Here is a 16,616-nt window from a genome sequence, read left to right as displayed (position 1 = left end):
GATCTGAGAGCAGCAGAGAGCCGCTGGTTCAGATGTTCCGCCTCCTCCACGAACACCATCTGGCTCAGACCGCTTTAAAACACTGTTTGTTTGACGGAAAAGTCACAGAAAAAGTGCTGAATAGAGTGCATTATGTTATGTCATGTTGTTTAGGTGTTGTTATGCAGGCTGGACCATTTTTCCTCCATGTGCGAATGACTATATTGTGAGTTGTGTTAAAATGTGTGTTTATAATGTTTTTTGTCCATTGTATTAGATATTTTATATTATTATATAATATGTATGTGTAGTTGTATTTATTATGGCAATAATATAATATAATATAATATAACATAATTAATATAATATAATATAATATAATATAATATAATATAATAAAATAAAATATAATATAATATAATATAATATAATATAATATAATATAATAAAATATAATCTAATATTAAATAATATAATATAATATAATATAATTTAGTACAATATAATGAAATATAATATAATGGTACAATTAAATATAATATAATATATAATATATTATAATATAATATAATATAATATAACAATTATAACATATTTATAATATAATAATACAGCAATAAAAACAACAATACCAATAATAATAATATTTAGTATTACTATTGTATATGTAAGCTTAAATATACATATGCGCGCGCGCGAACGCACGCACACACACACACACACACGCACACACACGTACGCACATACACGCACATATATAAATAGAGAGAAAGAAAGAGAGAATAATAATAATAATTATTATTATTATTATTATTATTATTATTATTATTATTACTAGTAGTAAGTAAATGCATGTTTTAGCTCGTATATATATGAACTGGAGATTATGATGATTGTCAAAATCTTAAATAAACGTGTGTGTCTCTATTTATAAAGTTTGTTCACCTGACCGGAGTGGGAATGATGTGGAATATGAGCTTATATCTCCATCTGTTGGTCAGAGAAAATCTCGCAGGACAAGAGCCTTGCTAATAATCTTAATTATGCATTTAATAATTTAAGTAATTGTTTAAATACGTATATTACTAATTATTTTAGTCATATGCTACATTATACTCGTACAGATTTAAGTTGACTTAAAAAAAATATATATATATTTTACTCAATTTCTTACCAAAAAATAAAGCCTTAAGGTAAAGTTTCTACTTGAAAATCGTTAAAAACAATCTATAGTATTTTAATATTCGTGTTCCTCATATACTTTGTTAAACAAAATATAAATGAGGAACATGAATATTAAAATGCTAATGAAAATAAAACTAAATAAAGTTGCTCCTTTTAACATTACCTATAATGTTTTTTTTGTCTTATTTTAAATAATTTAACATAATTTTGAAATATTGTGTGCTAGATTGGATTGCATTTTATTAAATATAAACTAAATATAAACAAATTAGGCTGAATGTGTTTTTTTTGTGTGATTTTTCTTTTATCATTATTTTTCCTTATCTTTTCCATTGTTTGTATGGAGGCCGAAACCTGCAAAAACAAAAATTCATAAATATGTAAATTGAACAATTAATTAATTATTTAATCCAAAAATACCTGCATGAATACAACAATAAATACATAAGCAAATAAAAATATACATATATTTAAAAAACAGAAATTACTGCATGAATAAATATATAAATAGTGCAGGCAGATTAATAATTACACATTGGAGGAAATAAGAAAATGCTAAACTTAAAGTAGATTTTTCTCTCCTTTCACACTGCATAATTATTTTAAAAATATAATTATTTATGCATGAATTTGTAGATTTTTATTTTAAAAATTTTAATGTATTTGCATATTTTTTTATTGTTTCATTTATGCAGGATTTTTAGTATTTATTTATTTATTTACTTTCATATTTATTTATTTATTTATTTATTTATTGTTTTATTTATGCAGGAATTTTTATATTTATTTATTTCCGTATTTCTTTATTGTTTTATTTATGCAGGAATTTGTGTATTTATTTATTCATTTATTTGTTGGCATATTTATTTATTATTTTACTTATGCAAGAATTTGTGTATTTATTTATTTGCTTATTTATTTATTGTTTTATTTATGCTGGAATTTGTATAGTTATTTATTTATTTATTTGTTTGTTTGTTTATTTTTTGTTTTATTCATGCAGGAATTTGTGTATTCATTTATTTATTTATTTGCATATGTATTTATTATTTTACTTATGCAGGAGTTTGTATATTTATTTATTAATTTATTTGCATATTTATTTATTGTTTTATTTATGCAGGAATTTTTATGTTTATTTATTCATTTGTTTATTTGTGTATTGATTTATTGTTTTATTTTAGGCAGGAATTTGTTTGTTTATTTATTTATTTATTTGTTTATTTGTGTATTTATTTATTGTTTTATTCATGCAGGAATTTGTATATTTATTTATTAAATTATTTGCGTATTTATTTATTTATTTATTTATTTGTTGTTTATTTATGCCGGAATTTGTGCATATATTTATTCATTTATTTGCATATTTATTTATTTATTGTTTTATTTATGCAGGAATTTTATATTTATTTTTTCATTTATTTGTGTATTTGTTTATTGTTTTATTTATGCAGGAATTTTTATATTTATTTATTCATTTGTTTATTTGCGCATTTATTTATTGTTTTATTTATGCAGGAATTTTTATAATTATTTCTTCATTTGTTTATTTCCGTATTTCTTTATTGTTTTATTTATGCAGGAATTTGTGTATTTATTTATTTATTTGTTTGTTTATTTGCATATTTATTTATTATTTTACTTATGCAAAAATTTGTGTATTTATTTATTTGCTTATTTGTTTATTGTTTTATTTATGCTGGAATTTGTATAGCTATTTATTTATTTGTTTGTTTGTTTGTTTATTTTTTCTTTTATTCATGCAGGAATTTGTGTATTCATTTATTCATTTATTTGCACATGTATTTATTATTTTACTTATACAGGAGTTTGTGTATTTATTTATTAATTTATTTGCATATTTATTTATTGTTTTATTTATGCGGGAATTTTTATATTTATTTATTCATTTGTTTATTTGTGCATTTATTTATTGTTTTTATTTATGCAAGAATTTGTATATTTATTTATTTGTTTATTTGTGTATTTTTTTTATTGTTTTATTTATGCAGGAGTTTGTATATTTATTTATTCATTTATTTGCGTATTTATTTATTTATTGTTTTATTTATGCCGGAATTTGTGCATATATTTATTAATTTATTTGCGCATTTATTTATTTATTGTTTTATTTCTGCAAGAATTTGTGTATTTATTTATTAATTTATTTGCGTATTTATATATTCATTGTTTTATTTATGCAGTAATTTGTGTATTTAAGTATTAAATTATTTGCGTATTTATTTATTGCTTTTGAGGTTTCGTCCTCCATATGTTGTATTAATATGTAAAAACAAATTAGCCTAACTTACAATAAATCTTGTCTTTGGTTTTGTAAAAGGCGTTTTGTACGGAAATGTCTATGTATTTTAAATATTATCACTAGTTTATTTTTTATAATTAATGATCGCTGTGCGCATTTTGGCGTATATTTATTCGTATTTTATTAGCGCGCGCCGGCTGGCGGCTCTTCTTGGCGTGACGGAAGTGGCGTCACGGCGTCAACATGTAAGATGGCGACGCATCACAGGCAGAATGCAGCGGGGCGCAGGAAAGTGCAGGTAACTCTTTGACTCTTTCGTGTTTTCTGGTAATGTGCGTGTGTATTTTTCGTGATGATGTTAATGTTTATACTGCTGAAAGATGTGTGACTGTTGTTTTAACCGCGTTGTGAGTGTGTGTTTGGCGCAGAGTGATCTGGAGGCCAGGCGGTGTCTCAAACAAATCTACTGTACTGCCTTTCTGACTGTACATTAGGGGCGTTTTTGAGGCAGGTGTCCGAAAATGCTGTATATTTAGTTTGTATGGACGTATTAATGCATTATATGATACTATAAACAGGCCTTGACGGTGTTTACATGATCACAATCGGCTGCAGATTAAATATTCGCCGGTTTTCCTCAGATGTTGAGCTGTAATTGGTCATTTCGCGTTTCTGGTTGATGACAGTCTTCATTTAATGCTTTAACTCATTCATATCCACACAAATATTACCTGTATAGTCGTAGCATGTTGTAAAAATGCAATATATTGCACACACAAATTAATACATGCAAACAAATCAAAATATTGTCATACAAACAAGTCGCGTGTATTGGCATCTGTGTTTGTTTGCAATGAGCACTAAACTATACACATCTCTGAATATAGATATTACAATACATGTGCTTGAACTGCAGAGTTGTTTTATGATTTGGAAGCAACTCATTTGTTTTTGTGTGATGTATTGACTGTTGTAATTTCAGGGACAGTTCACCCTAAAATAAAAGTTCTCTCTCCATTTACTCTCACACCCAAGTGGCTCTTAACTTTTATGAGTGTATTTCTTTTGTTAAATACAAAAAAAAAAAAAAAAAACATGAAAAATGTTTCTTTTAAAAAAGCAGATTAGCCAAAATATACCCAAATAGAAATAATACTTGTAATAGGTGTCAACAATCTCCAGCAAATCACACACACATGTTCTGGTCTTGTCCAAAATTGACAGTGTTTTGGTCTAAAGTATTCAATACTTCTGAAAAAAACTTTAACATATCAGCCACTCCAAACCCTCTAACAGCACTATTCGGATTTCCTTTTGAGCCAAATTTGCCTTCAACAATACAGAACGTTGTGGCTTTACTACATTATTGGCTAGGAGGCTTATTCTCCTTAAATGGAAACAAACATCTCCACCTTCACATGACAGATGGATAAAATAATTGTTTTTGTGTTTAAAATGGGAAAAAATTAGGTTTTCATTAAAAGGGTATTTAAAATCCTTTTATAAAACATGGAAACCATTGTTGAATTATATTGACACTATTGATCTTGAAGCAGAAGAGGAATAAAGGTTTTTATTTTTTTAATGTTTTTATGTTTTATTATTATTTATCTATTACTTTTGTAGTTAGTTTTTTTTGCTGTTGTTGTTTATATATTTATTATTTATTCTTTTTTTACATTTACTGTGTCATTTTATTACTATTTTTTTTTCTGATGGTCATTGGTTCTTAGTTGTGAAAAAGCAGAACAGTGTATTACTTATTTCTATATGTATATGATATTGTATCTGAAAAACTAATTAATAAATAAATATAGTTGGCAAAAAAAATAATGTAATTAAATTTTAATAAAATAATTTTATGTATTTTTTATTTCTCTTTGCTGTTTGGGTTTATTGCAGCCTAATTAGAATAAAACCTAAGTATCATCTTTTGATTTGAGAGTAAAATTATATTCATATATGTGGACTCGTGGTCCTAATTTCCATAAAACACTGTAAAATCACCTTTGTGTAATAGAATAAAAAACTCCTTATTTCTGCCTTGAGCACAGCAGTTTTTTCCTGACTGTTTTGTATGCATTAATAGCACATACACACATATTTCTTGAACATGTTTTGACTATCAGTAACATTGTTTTTGCCCATTTTGTACTGTTAAAATAGTGTTCAGGACATTTCATATGCTGCAAAGTTAAGAGCCATTTTGGTGTGAGAGTAATTGAAGTAGATCTACGTGATATTGGAAAAATCTGACATTGCAAAATGTTGTTGTTCTGCGAGTATGCATTGTGAAATGATTTCACCAGATGAATTGAGTGGCTTTATTTGTAAAGATTTCATTAGATGGACTGCTATGATGGTCTTTTTTTTCTATGCGGTGCGTTGCATAAATTATAATAAATTACAAGCATATTCATGCGACCAAGCTAAAATATATGTCAAATAAACAGTGCTTTATGTTTTCTGGAGAGTCTAACAGTATTCAGGTACAGAAATTGAGTAATTTAAGATAAAGTAAAATGGTCATTATTGTATAAGGTATTTATAAATAATAATATTTATTAACAACTAATAATTTTTAATTATTAATCTAATCCTTAGATGTGACTTTTGCAGAAACACATATTGCGATATTGATGCTAAAAAAATATATTGTGCAGCCGTAAAATAGTTTTTTTTTTTTTTTTTGTTAACTGTTCCTTTAAATAATCATAAATAGTCGTCACAATAGCCTAGTGGTTAGCGCGTCGACATGGGGTGCTTTAGCACTTCAGGGCATCCTGTGTTCGAAACCCGGCTCGAGGACATTTTCCGTCCCTCTCCCACTTCGCTTCCTGTCTGAAATACTGTCGTATCCACTCAATAAAGGCAAAAATACCAAAGATAAATCTTAAAAAAAATATATAATAATAATAATCATATATATAGGCTGGATAGGGTTGGGCTGATAGACAATGCCATCGCCGATGGCCAATAGACAACACAATGCTGAGGCGGCATCACTGATCCTCAACCCCCCCCACCCCTGTCGCAAACCAGGTCGCGAAAAATACACACTATAGGCCCTGTTTACACTGACACGCCTTAGTGTTACAATGCCATTATAGAATGAAAACAGTCCACATCCTCACCTCACCGTTCACATTAGACATTGTACCATGCCAAATTGGTCGACATCGCCCAACCCTACTGGACGATAACCATTTTCAAGGTATACCGCGGTTTGGAAAAGTCAAGGTATTAAAACCGTCAGATATTTTATTAACATTTTTTTTAGGACAACAGTATCTCCAGCAGGACAGTATTTAAAGATGGCATTTTTAATTGTAAAGAAATCAACGTTTTTGAAGCTAATGAACACAGCTGAAGTCAATAATTGATTTTCATTATTTAGCCTGACATGTTTACTGCTCCAAAATATTTTAAATCTTTAGAATAATACAATATATCGTTTTAAAAGGGGATTTTTCTAGTTTTTTACATAGACATTTAAAATAATATGTTTTAGAGCAGTAATCACAATACCATGATACTGTGAAACCTTCAGAATCTAATACCAGCGGCCCATGCCTAATCAGAAATCACAACACTCAATGCATAATGCAGAATTAAATGCTTTGATAACCTACTTTTCCATTGTTTGTCAATATAAACATGTTTAAACACGCTTAGCCTCACTTTTAAAAAGTATAGCGTCTTGACAATCCTTAAAAACTCTAAAATTTTTTTTTTTAAAATGAATAAAAATGACTTGAACAGGTTTGTAACAAGTGGAGGATGAGTAAATTGTGAAAGATTTGTAGTTGTTTTTTGGGTGTATATTTCATTAAATATGTCACTAAGCTTAGTGTGTCTTTATAATGTACGTGAGTTTCTTTCAAAATGATAAGAAAGATCTGGCTTTTAATTGTGAATAGACATTTCTACTGGAAAACAATTGTACACTAGTCGAAAGTTGTACACAATGCATGATAATACAGGTTTATTCTAAATTTAAAGCCAAATAAAGTAGATGTTTGGTTTAATAAAATTATTAAATGCAGTCCTAACTACTAGTCTAACCCTAAGGAAGAAAATGTGTTTAGTAAAAATATTTATAATGGCACAGCGCCAACTACCGGACCATATACATACATTTTTGTTCAAATAAGTGTCTTCTGGAAGAATTTTAGATTTTTTATCATTGACTTAAATAAAAATGTATGCCTTTTTTATCAGTAGTGTGTTGTTATCTGTACGTTTTTTAATGCTTGTTTATTAAGAAACAGTTATCAATGTAAATTATGTATTGAATATTTATTATTAGTGTTGCCATAAATTTAACCAGTGGTGCTGACATGACATTAAAACGTAAATAAATGTAAATTTTGGTGAATAGGATCATTTTTACAACATTCTCATCTATGCGAGAAACACTTAAGAAATGCAAAGAAAAACATTTCCTCTCCTTGTAAGCAATATTTGTGTAAATGTACCCTAAATCTTCATTTTTAGGTGTCCATGTTTGTGCAAATTAATCAGTAAATTTGGTGTATCACTCCTTCTGAAACCCTTTGTGCCCAAAATTCTCTAAATTATTTCTATTCCTGCATATAGACATGTTAAAACATGGATAATATCTAGAAAACGGCTTATAATGATTCTCATTTTCTTGTTTTTTATTATGTATTGACCAAGATAGCTGCAAAAAGTATTACTTTAACAGATAGAATTACTGAAAGTATTTATATAAATGAGTTTATTATAAATATTCATACTAAACAAATGTTTCAACCAAATTAAATTGCTAAATAAATGCAATTCAATGTTAGTTAATAATTAAAATCAACAGTGAGAAAAAGACAGATTTAATACAGCCACTATATTAATACAGCTGAATTATAATAGTTAATAACTGTATACACACATTATGACTTGTCATCAGATTATGACCACTATTTTAGGTAGACATTAACTAAGAAACGATCACAGTTTGCATCATAATAATGACCATATATTGAATTATTGAATATCAGCACATTTTTACATTACTGTGAACTCTGGTAGATATAGGTGCAGGTGGTCTTAAACGTGTAATGTGTGTGTTGCAGGTGTCATATGTAATCAGAGATGAGGTGGAGAAATATAATCGTAATGGAGTCAATGCACTACAGCTGGATCCAGCTCTTAACCGGCTCTTCACGGCCGGACGAGACTCCATTATTAGGATATGGAGCGTCAACCAGCACAAGGTAACCTGTCAGTCACTGAACCAAGAGAATAAAGACATACTTTAATATTATAAATTATATTATTTAATAATAATATTAGCAATAATTTTGCATTTTTAAATAATATAAGAATTTTTTTTTCATAAAATATTTAAAGGGAATAAAACATGAATAATATTTTATTCATACAATATTTTAAATGAAGCAATTATACAGTATTTGTTGATAATTGATCAAATTTAAACATCTACTGTGATCTTTTGTATGAGTGTTGTTTATTTGTATGTTGTTTTTAGATAATAAATGATTATTAAGTAACAGTTATGATTGTAAATTATATATTGAATGCATAGGACAAGTTTTACCATGAATATAGTCAATGCTTCTGATATGGCAATTAATTGTGATTTAATCGCATCCAAAATAAAAGTTTTGATTTTAAATATGTGTGTGTACTATGTATATTTTTAGGTATATAAATGCACACATGCAGGCATGTATTTAGATAAATATTGTATAACAATGGTTTGTTCTGTAGACTATCAAACACTTTCTCTAGAAGAACAAATATTATCAGACATACTGTGGAAATTTCTTTGCTCTGTTAAACCTCATTTGGGAAATACAAAAAAAACTTCAAAGGATGGCTAATAATTTGACATTCTAATAATTCTAATAGCAACAAAAATGCACCTTGAGAAGTGCTGAAATTTGAAGTTGGAAATGTGTAAGAACCCTGAATATAAATGTTAACAAATTATATGTCTATGTAATGAAATTCTTTGTGTAATTTTTATTTTTTATCACATGTACATAATAAATGTGTTTATAATACATCCACAAATTATGTCAAAACCATTTTTTGGCTGTGATTAATTGCGATTTAATCTTTTATCCAGCAATAAACAAAACCTAAATAAATAACCAGAGTAAATAATATCAAAACAACTGAGAGAGAGCTTTAAAATGATGCTGTGAGTGTTTCCTACAGCAGGATCCTTACATTGCATCAATGGAGCATCACACAGACTGGGTGAATGACATCGTCCTCTGCTGCAATGGAAAGACGTGTGAGTGTTTAGCTTGAGTGTTTGCTGGGATTATATAATACTGTTTAGGGCTGCGCAATAAATCAACGCTTTAATTGTTGTTATCTCAATAAGATAATGCATAATATATGTATCAAAGTCAATGACATATTTTTATTTATTTTCTTTTTGTGTGTGTGTGCATTTTACTAATGTCTCTACAGTGATCTCAGCATCGTCAGACACTACAGTGAAGGTCTGGAATGCACATAAGGGCTTCTGTATGTCCACACTGCGAACGCACAAGGTACTGATGTGTTCGATGAAACTAAATGTTGTAAGCAAATGGGGAAGAAGAAAATAATTCTTTATATATATCAGGTGCATGATCAAAAATATAATTGCAGCACAATGCTTTGTCTTAAAAGTCATAATTTAATATTGATGTTTCACCCCATTTAATCTGCATCAGGCGGTACAAAAATATGAATGTCAAATGACGTTCAGAAAAATGTTAATTCAATCAAGAAACGGCACAAAAAAGACAATATAGTGTTTAAAACATCAGTCAGTATCAACTTATTTTTTGAACTGTTGGTGACCTGTGTTTTGCATAATATTCTAATATTCAATTCAGCTTTATTTGTATAGCGCTTTTACAATATAGATTGTGTCAAAGCAGCTTCACATAGAAGATCATAGTAGATTGAAACCGAATCAGTTCAATTTTCAGAGTTAAAGTTCAGTTCAGTGTGGTTAAATATTCACTGATGACAGTCCAAACACTGAAGAGCAAATCCATCGATGTGCAACTCCACAAGTCCCGAACCAAGCAAGCCAGTGGCGACAGTGGAGGAACAAACTTCATCATATGGTGAAGTGAAGGAAGAAACCAAGCTAAGTTGGGCACAACCATTTCTCCTCTGGCCAAACTTATTGTGCAGAGCTGGAGAAGGCTGGACGTGCATTGTGGAGAAGGTGACCGGCTGGTGTACAGGCTGGCCCTTTAGGATCAATGCGAAGTCTTGTCTGTCACTAGGGCCTTACAGGAATCAGTCTCATGCTCTCCACTCCTCCATAGGGATTCAATGATTAGCCGTCTTCGCTATTAACCGTGGTTTAATTTATCACGGTTAATTAATCGTCAAGGCTTCTCAACACCGTTTCTGCATGGAACAAAACTGCTGCAACCAAACGTTTTGCCAACTGAGTGCTGGTTTGAAGTTCTGAGCTTGTACACTATGCACACTGGATTAACTGTGGCTGAAGCTTATAAGTAAGGGCCAGTCGCATATCGAGTCTTTTGTGCGCGCAAGTTCGTTATTTCCAATGGAGGTGCGTGGCTTGCATACATGGAGCGACAGACTCGTGCTTTATAGACGCACCCACTAGTTGAAAGAATGCTGTGAGAGCCCTACACTGAGGAAAAAAAAATACAAAATGGAAAATACAAAACAATTTTATTATATAATTGATCAAAAGTGCCTTTCAGACAGAGGTTCAGCAGCCTTTGAATATATTTATTCACTATAAAAGGGAAATACTTAGCTACTTAGATTTACATTAGATATGCACTACTTGTTTATTTTTTTTCATTTATTTATTGATGTTAATTTTATTTTTTTAAAATCTTTTTCATATTTTAAATTTATTAATTTATTTTAAATTAATTTATAATTATTTTTTATATATTTTAATTTATTTTTAATTCATTTATTTATTTTCATTTTATTTATTTATTAAATTGATTAATGTATATTTATTTATGCTATTTTTATTTATTTATTTATCGTAATTTATTTTATCTATTTAAAATTAATTAATTAATTTTAAGTTAGTTTTAAATTTATTTATTTTAGTTTAAGCTTTGACCGAACTGTGCTTGGAAGGCTTTTCCAGAGCTTAGGTGCCAGGTTTAGGTAATATTGTAAAATGGGATGTGCATGTTTTAGTGATTGAAACTTGACATCAGTATAATTGATTTATAAAGTGAGCGAAGAATTATAGTGAAACAATAGTGAACTTATTTTCTCTCTTCACTATTGGTGCTTAATGTATAAATAAATGCAAAACAATTAGAGCATGCTGATCATGACTTCATGTAATAAAATAAGCATCACATTTGGTATGATGGTGGAAAACATCGCTTTTTCTTGTACTATTACTGAACTATAGCATATCTTGTGAATATATTCTGCATTGATAACTTGAGTGTTTATTTATCTCTCTTCAAAAATATTTTGGTCAAGCCCTAGAGGTATAGTTTACCCCGAAATGTAAATTCTGTCTTCATTTCCTTATCCTCCACTTGTTTTAAACCTGTTTAAGTTTCCTTCTTCTGTTGAACACATATGTAGATATACTGAACAATGCAGCCATAGACCTCCACAGTATTTTTACTAATGTATTATTTTCATATTTAGTATTTTTGTCTTACTATGGATGTCAGTGGCTGCTCTTCTCCATCATTCTTCAGATTATCTTATTTTGTGTTCAACATAACAAAGAAACTCATAAAGGTTTACATAAAGAAATGCTCATATTTGGGTGAACTGTCCCTTTTAGACTTGCGACTAATCATATCTGACTGTTCATTACACACACAGTGAAGTGTGCATTGCATCAGTTTTTTTATTTGCTGATAATACTATATATTTGTTTTTTAGGACTATGTTAAAGCATTAGCGTATGCTAAAGACAAAGAGCTGGTGGCTTCAGCAGGGCTGGACAGACAAATCTTCCTCTGGGATGTGAACACACTGACAGCGCTGACCGCATCCAACAACACCGTCACTAGTGAGTTTACAATACAGTCTAAAACCTACTGAACTTTAAGTCAAATATGAACAAACCCCAGAGTTAAAATTTAATGTAAAATATGAGCTAAATTATCATTCATTCATTCATTCATTCATTCATCTTCTACTCTTTCTTGATTCTTATATTTAATTGTTTTGTATATGCAATGTAAAAAGCGCTGTATGCTATACATCTGTAAGTAAACGCATTAACCCACATCTGCAAAATTTAAACATAAACCTGGACATATTAAGTCAAACACACTTTAATGCCCTGCCTCATTGGACTCTAAAGAAGCCCATAATCAATATGGATTTAGGACATCAGAAGAAAGGAGTAGCTCATCCCAATGTTTACAGACAACAATATTTGGATATTAGAAGCCAATATTCTCAGCATTCACCTATTTTTACAGATGGCTCTAAGGTGGAAAATGGCGTAGCAGCAGCAATGGTAACTGGGTCAACAACATTGTGGAATCAGTCTGCCTAAAGTATGCTCCATATTCACAGCTGAAGCCTGCACTTTACTTTTAGCATTGGAGTATATAGAAAATGCCCAGCAAAAGAAATCCATCATTTTTACAGACTCTTAATCATGCCTCCAAGTTATGGAATCTTCAACGAATGATCATCCTTTGATTGATAATATTTTAACTAAAGTTCATCAACTTCAAAATCAGTTTTATCACATCATTTTTTGCTGGGTTCCAGGACATGTCGGACTTTTAGGCAATGAGCGAGCTGATGCAGCTACTAAAGATGCTTTGAAGCAAGTAGTGAACAGATGCCAAATTCCTCCGTCAGAGATGAAATCTTTTATCAACGCTTACATTTTAAACAAGTGGCAAAAGGAATGGGATGCATTAGAAAACAATAAATTACATGAAATCCAACCTGAAATCTCACACAGAATTTTAAGACATTTTAAGAATCGATTTGATCAAGTAGTTTTTACCAGATGTCGTATTGGGCATACGAGAATAACACATGGTTTTTTGCTTTAAGGTGAAAACCCTACTCGGTGTTTGTGCTGCAAAACTCTTACTGTAAAACACATTTTACTGGACTGTCCTGCTTTTACTGATTCCAGAAGGCCTTTTTATGAAATGAACTCTTTTAAGGACATTTTTGACAAAGTGAAACCAGAAAAGATTTTCATGTATTAACACAAAAAGTCTTATTTAATTTGTTTTATTTTGTTTGTTGATTTTTAAATTGTATATTTATTGTTGAAAGATTCCTGCTATGAAAATAGCCTTGGTTGCTGACATGGCATTAAATAAAAAATACAATACAATACATCTGTAAGTAAATGTTGAAATTAATGCAATAAAAATCTAAATAAAAGAAGAAAAAAAACTTAAAAAAAAGAGCCCAATGGTTAGTTTTGTTCAAGGGTTGGACCAAATGTTCAGCCACAGATAAACCCATTTTAACATGTAATTTGAAGGTTAGAATTTTTAGACTAATGAAAATCTGATTCTTTGGAAGATCCTAATGCAATGTTTAGTAAATCAATGTAGCTAAGTGTAAAATGGTATAATTACAGTAGAACATTTGCAGTATGTCTTCATATAACATGATCTTCCTTGCATAATATTTGGATGATTTTTAAAAAAGAATTTGGCATAATTTTAGCACCAATTAGGAATAAAAATCTAAAGTTTTAATCCATTTTTGGCTATCGGCTTTCTGATCTAGGGATACAAATGTGGTGTTTTATTGGCCTGTGTTTTTTTAAATCAGTAATATCCAAGTTATTGAGTTAAATGTAAAGTATTACAAGATTATATTATTTAATAAATCATTTTTGCTTTACAGCCAAGTGCATTGGAAGTTTTCCTTTCAGTGCATCTCTAGTTTGTTCATATTTGTTCCAGCTCAATTTATTGTGTATTCTATGAATGATCATTAGTCTATCTCTGTAGTCAAACAAACCAAATTGATTTGCATGAAGCCGTTTACCAAATGCATTGATGAAAATGTAAATCTTCCATTCTTCAATGTTAATTAAGCGTTTGTTGTCTCCTTTTATCAGCAGACCCAGATTTGATATTAAAGAGTCAGTAAGTGCAGGACTTTATTTTATGTGGATGATAAATGCAGTGTTTTATTGGTGTTTACAGCATCTTCTCTCAGCGGGAACAAGGACTCCATCTACAGTTTGGCCATGAATCAGATGGGGACGGTTATAGTTTCGGGATCCACTGAAAAGGTTTGAGGCATCACAATGCATTTAATGTCCATGATATGACAGCAGCTTCCAGTAGAAGATGCACAGCAGAAATTAAGATTTGACTGAATTGTGGTTGTCATTTTGGTTTTGCTGATGCATCTCTGGTTTATTCGATTAACATAGTTTTATTTTGTTTTTCAAAAATTTACAACACTGGACAACATCCTTAAATAAAACATACACACATACAGTATGTAAAAATAAATAAATAAATAATATAATAATTAAATAAAAAGGGTTAATGTTTTATTATTAATATTAGTATTATTCATTCATTCATTCATTTATTTTCTTTTCGACTTAGTCCCTTTATTAATCTGGGGCGCCACAGCGGAATGAACCGCCAACTTATCCTGCACATTTTACCCAGCGGATGCCCTTCCAGCCGCAACCCATCTCTGGGAATATTATTATTATTATTATTATTATTATTATTATTATTATTATTATTGTTATTATTGTATGTTCTCCCTGCATTTGCGTGGGTTTCCTTCGGGTGCTCTGGTTTCCCCCACAGTCCACAGACATGCGGTACAGGTGAATTGGGTAGGCTAAATTGTCTGTAGTGTATGAGTCTGAATGAGTGTGTGTGGATGTTTCCCAGAGATGGGTTGCAGCTGGAAGGGCATCCGCTGCATGAAAACTTGCTGGAAGTTGGCGGTTCATTCTGCTGTGGCCACCCCGGATTAATAAAGGGACTAAACCGACAAGAAAATGAATGAATGAATGAATTAATATCATCATAGTGTGAGCCAGGCTTAAATCCTGTCCTTGAATGTTACTTTTAATAGACTAAAATGATTTAAATCACAAATTTGATCACATGAATGTCCAACTGTATATCAATAATGATTTAATAGATTTAAACTCTGAAAACTGGACTGACACTGTTTCAGTTTACTAGAACTTCTATGTTAAGCTGCTTTAACACAGTCTACATTGTATAAGCACTGCAGAGATAAACATTGAACTAAATAAAAAGTTGAACCATTAGAGACTGGCTATATTCTCACACAGTGTTTAAATCCTTATGAACGTGATTTTTGCCTCTTAGGGTATTTTTATTACATGTTTTTACTAGAGTAAATTTTAAAGATGATGTTTGTGTTGTTATTTGTAGTCCGTTTGTGCTTGCAGTGTTGTTAGAATGAGTCAGTGAATGTACTTCAATCTTTTTGGTCAGGTTTTAAGAGTGTGGGATCCACGAACCTGTGCCAAACTCATGAAACTGAAGGGACACACAGACAACGTCAAATCTCTGCTGCTCAACAGAGACGGCACACAGGTGAGACCAAACCTGTGTTTTCAGCTGAAGTCATCTCTTTTTTAATAAAATAAACACCTATTGAGGTTTTTGCATGTTCATCTTTAAATTGGTCACACTTTACAAAAGGATGTATCATTAGTTGATGTATTTTTTATCATGAACTAAGTATGAACAACACTGCAGCATTTGTTAGTCATAGTTCAACATTTGTTAATGCATTATTAAAATATAACGTCATGCTTGTTAACATTAAGTAATGCACTGTGAGTTAACAAACATGAATAAATATTGAAATGCATGTATTGTGCATTTGTTCACGTTAATAAATATATGAACCACTACAACCTTCATAATCAATACAACATTAAAAGAAAACAATCCCTCCTGTGAATTTAGTTTTCCTTTTCAAATATTTCCCAAATGATGTTGAGCACATTCAGGAAATGTTCACAGTATTTCCTCTAATATTTTTTCTTCTGGATAGTCTTATTTGGTGTATTTTGGCTAGAATAAAAGCAGTTTTAATTGTTTTAAAGCTATTTCAAGGTCAAATTTATTAGCCCCCTTAAGCAATATTAGTTGGATTGTCTACAGAACAAACAAAGACTTGCCTAATTACCCTAACTTTACCCTAATCAACCTAG

At 30.0% G+C, this 16,616-nt stretch overlaps 1 protein-coding gene across 2 annotated transcripts in view; it reads left to right on the top strand.

Moving 5' to 3' along the window:
- Nucleotides 1-3,646: 3,646 nt before the first annotated feature.
- wdr48a (WD repeat domain 48a) overlaps nucleotides 3,647-16,616 on the top strand; it is a 22,393-nt gene continuing 9,423 nt past the window's right edge. The window contains 7 exon segments of one of the 2 annotated variants that reach the window (NM_001423795.1): nucleotides 3,647-3,725; nucleotides 8,521-8,661; nucleotides 9,632-9,710; nucleotides 9,893-9,975; nucleotides 12,335-12,464; nucleotides 14,596-14,684; nucleotides 15,889-15,990. In NM_001423795.1, coding sequence (NP_001410724.1) covers nucleotides 3,678-3,725; nucleotides 8,521-8,661; nucleotides 9,632-9,710; nucleotides 9,893-9,975; nucleotides 12,335-12,464; nucleotides 14,596-14,684; nucleotides 15,889-15,990 — 672 coding nt within the window. In that variant the 5' untranslated portion in view covers nucleotides 3,647-3,677. 2 annotated transcript variants of the gene reach the window in all.

The sequence above is a fragment of the Danio rerio genome, chromosome 24 (assembly GCF_049306965.1).
Source record: "Danio rerio strain Tuebingen ecotype United States chromosome 24, GRCz12tu, whole genome shotgun sequence".
Taxonomy (NCBI): Eukaryota; Metazoa; Chordata; class Actinopteri; order Cypriniformes; family Danionidae; genus Danio; species Danio rerio.
Note: the sequence above shows the minus strand (reverse complement) of the source record. Positions and strands in the feature narration are given on the sequence as shown.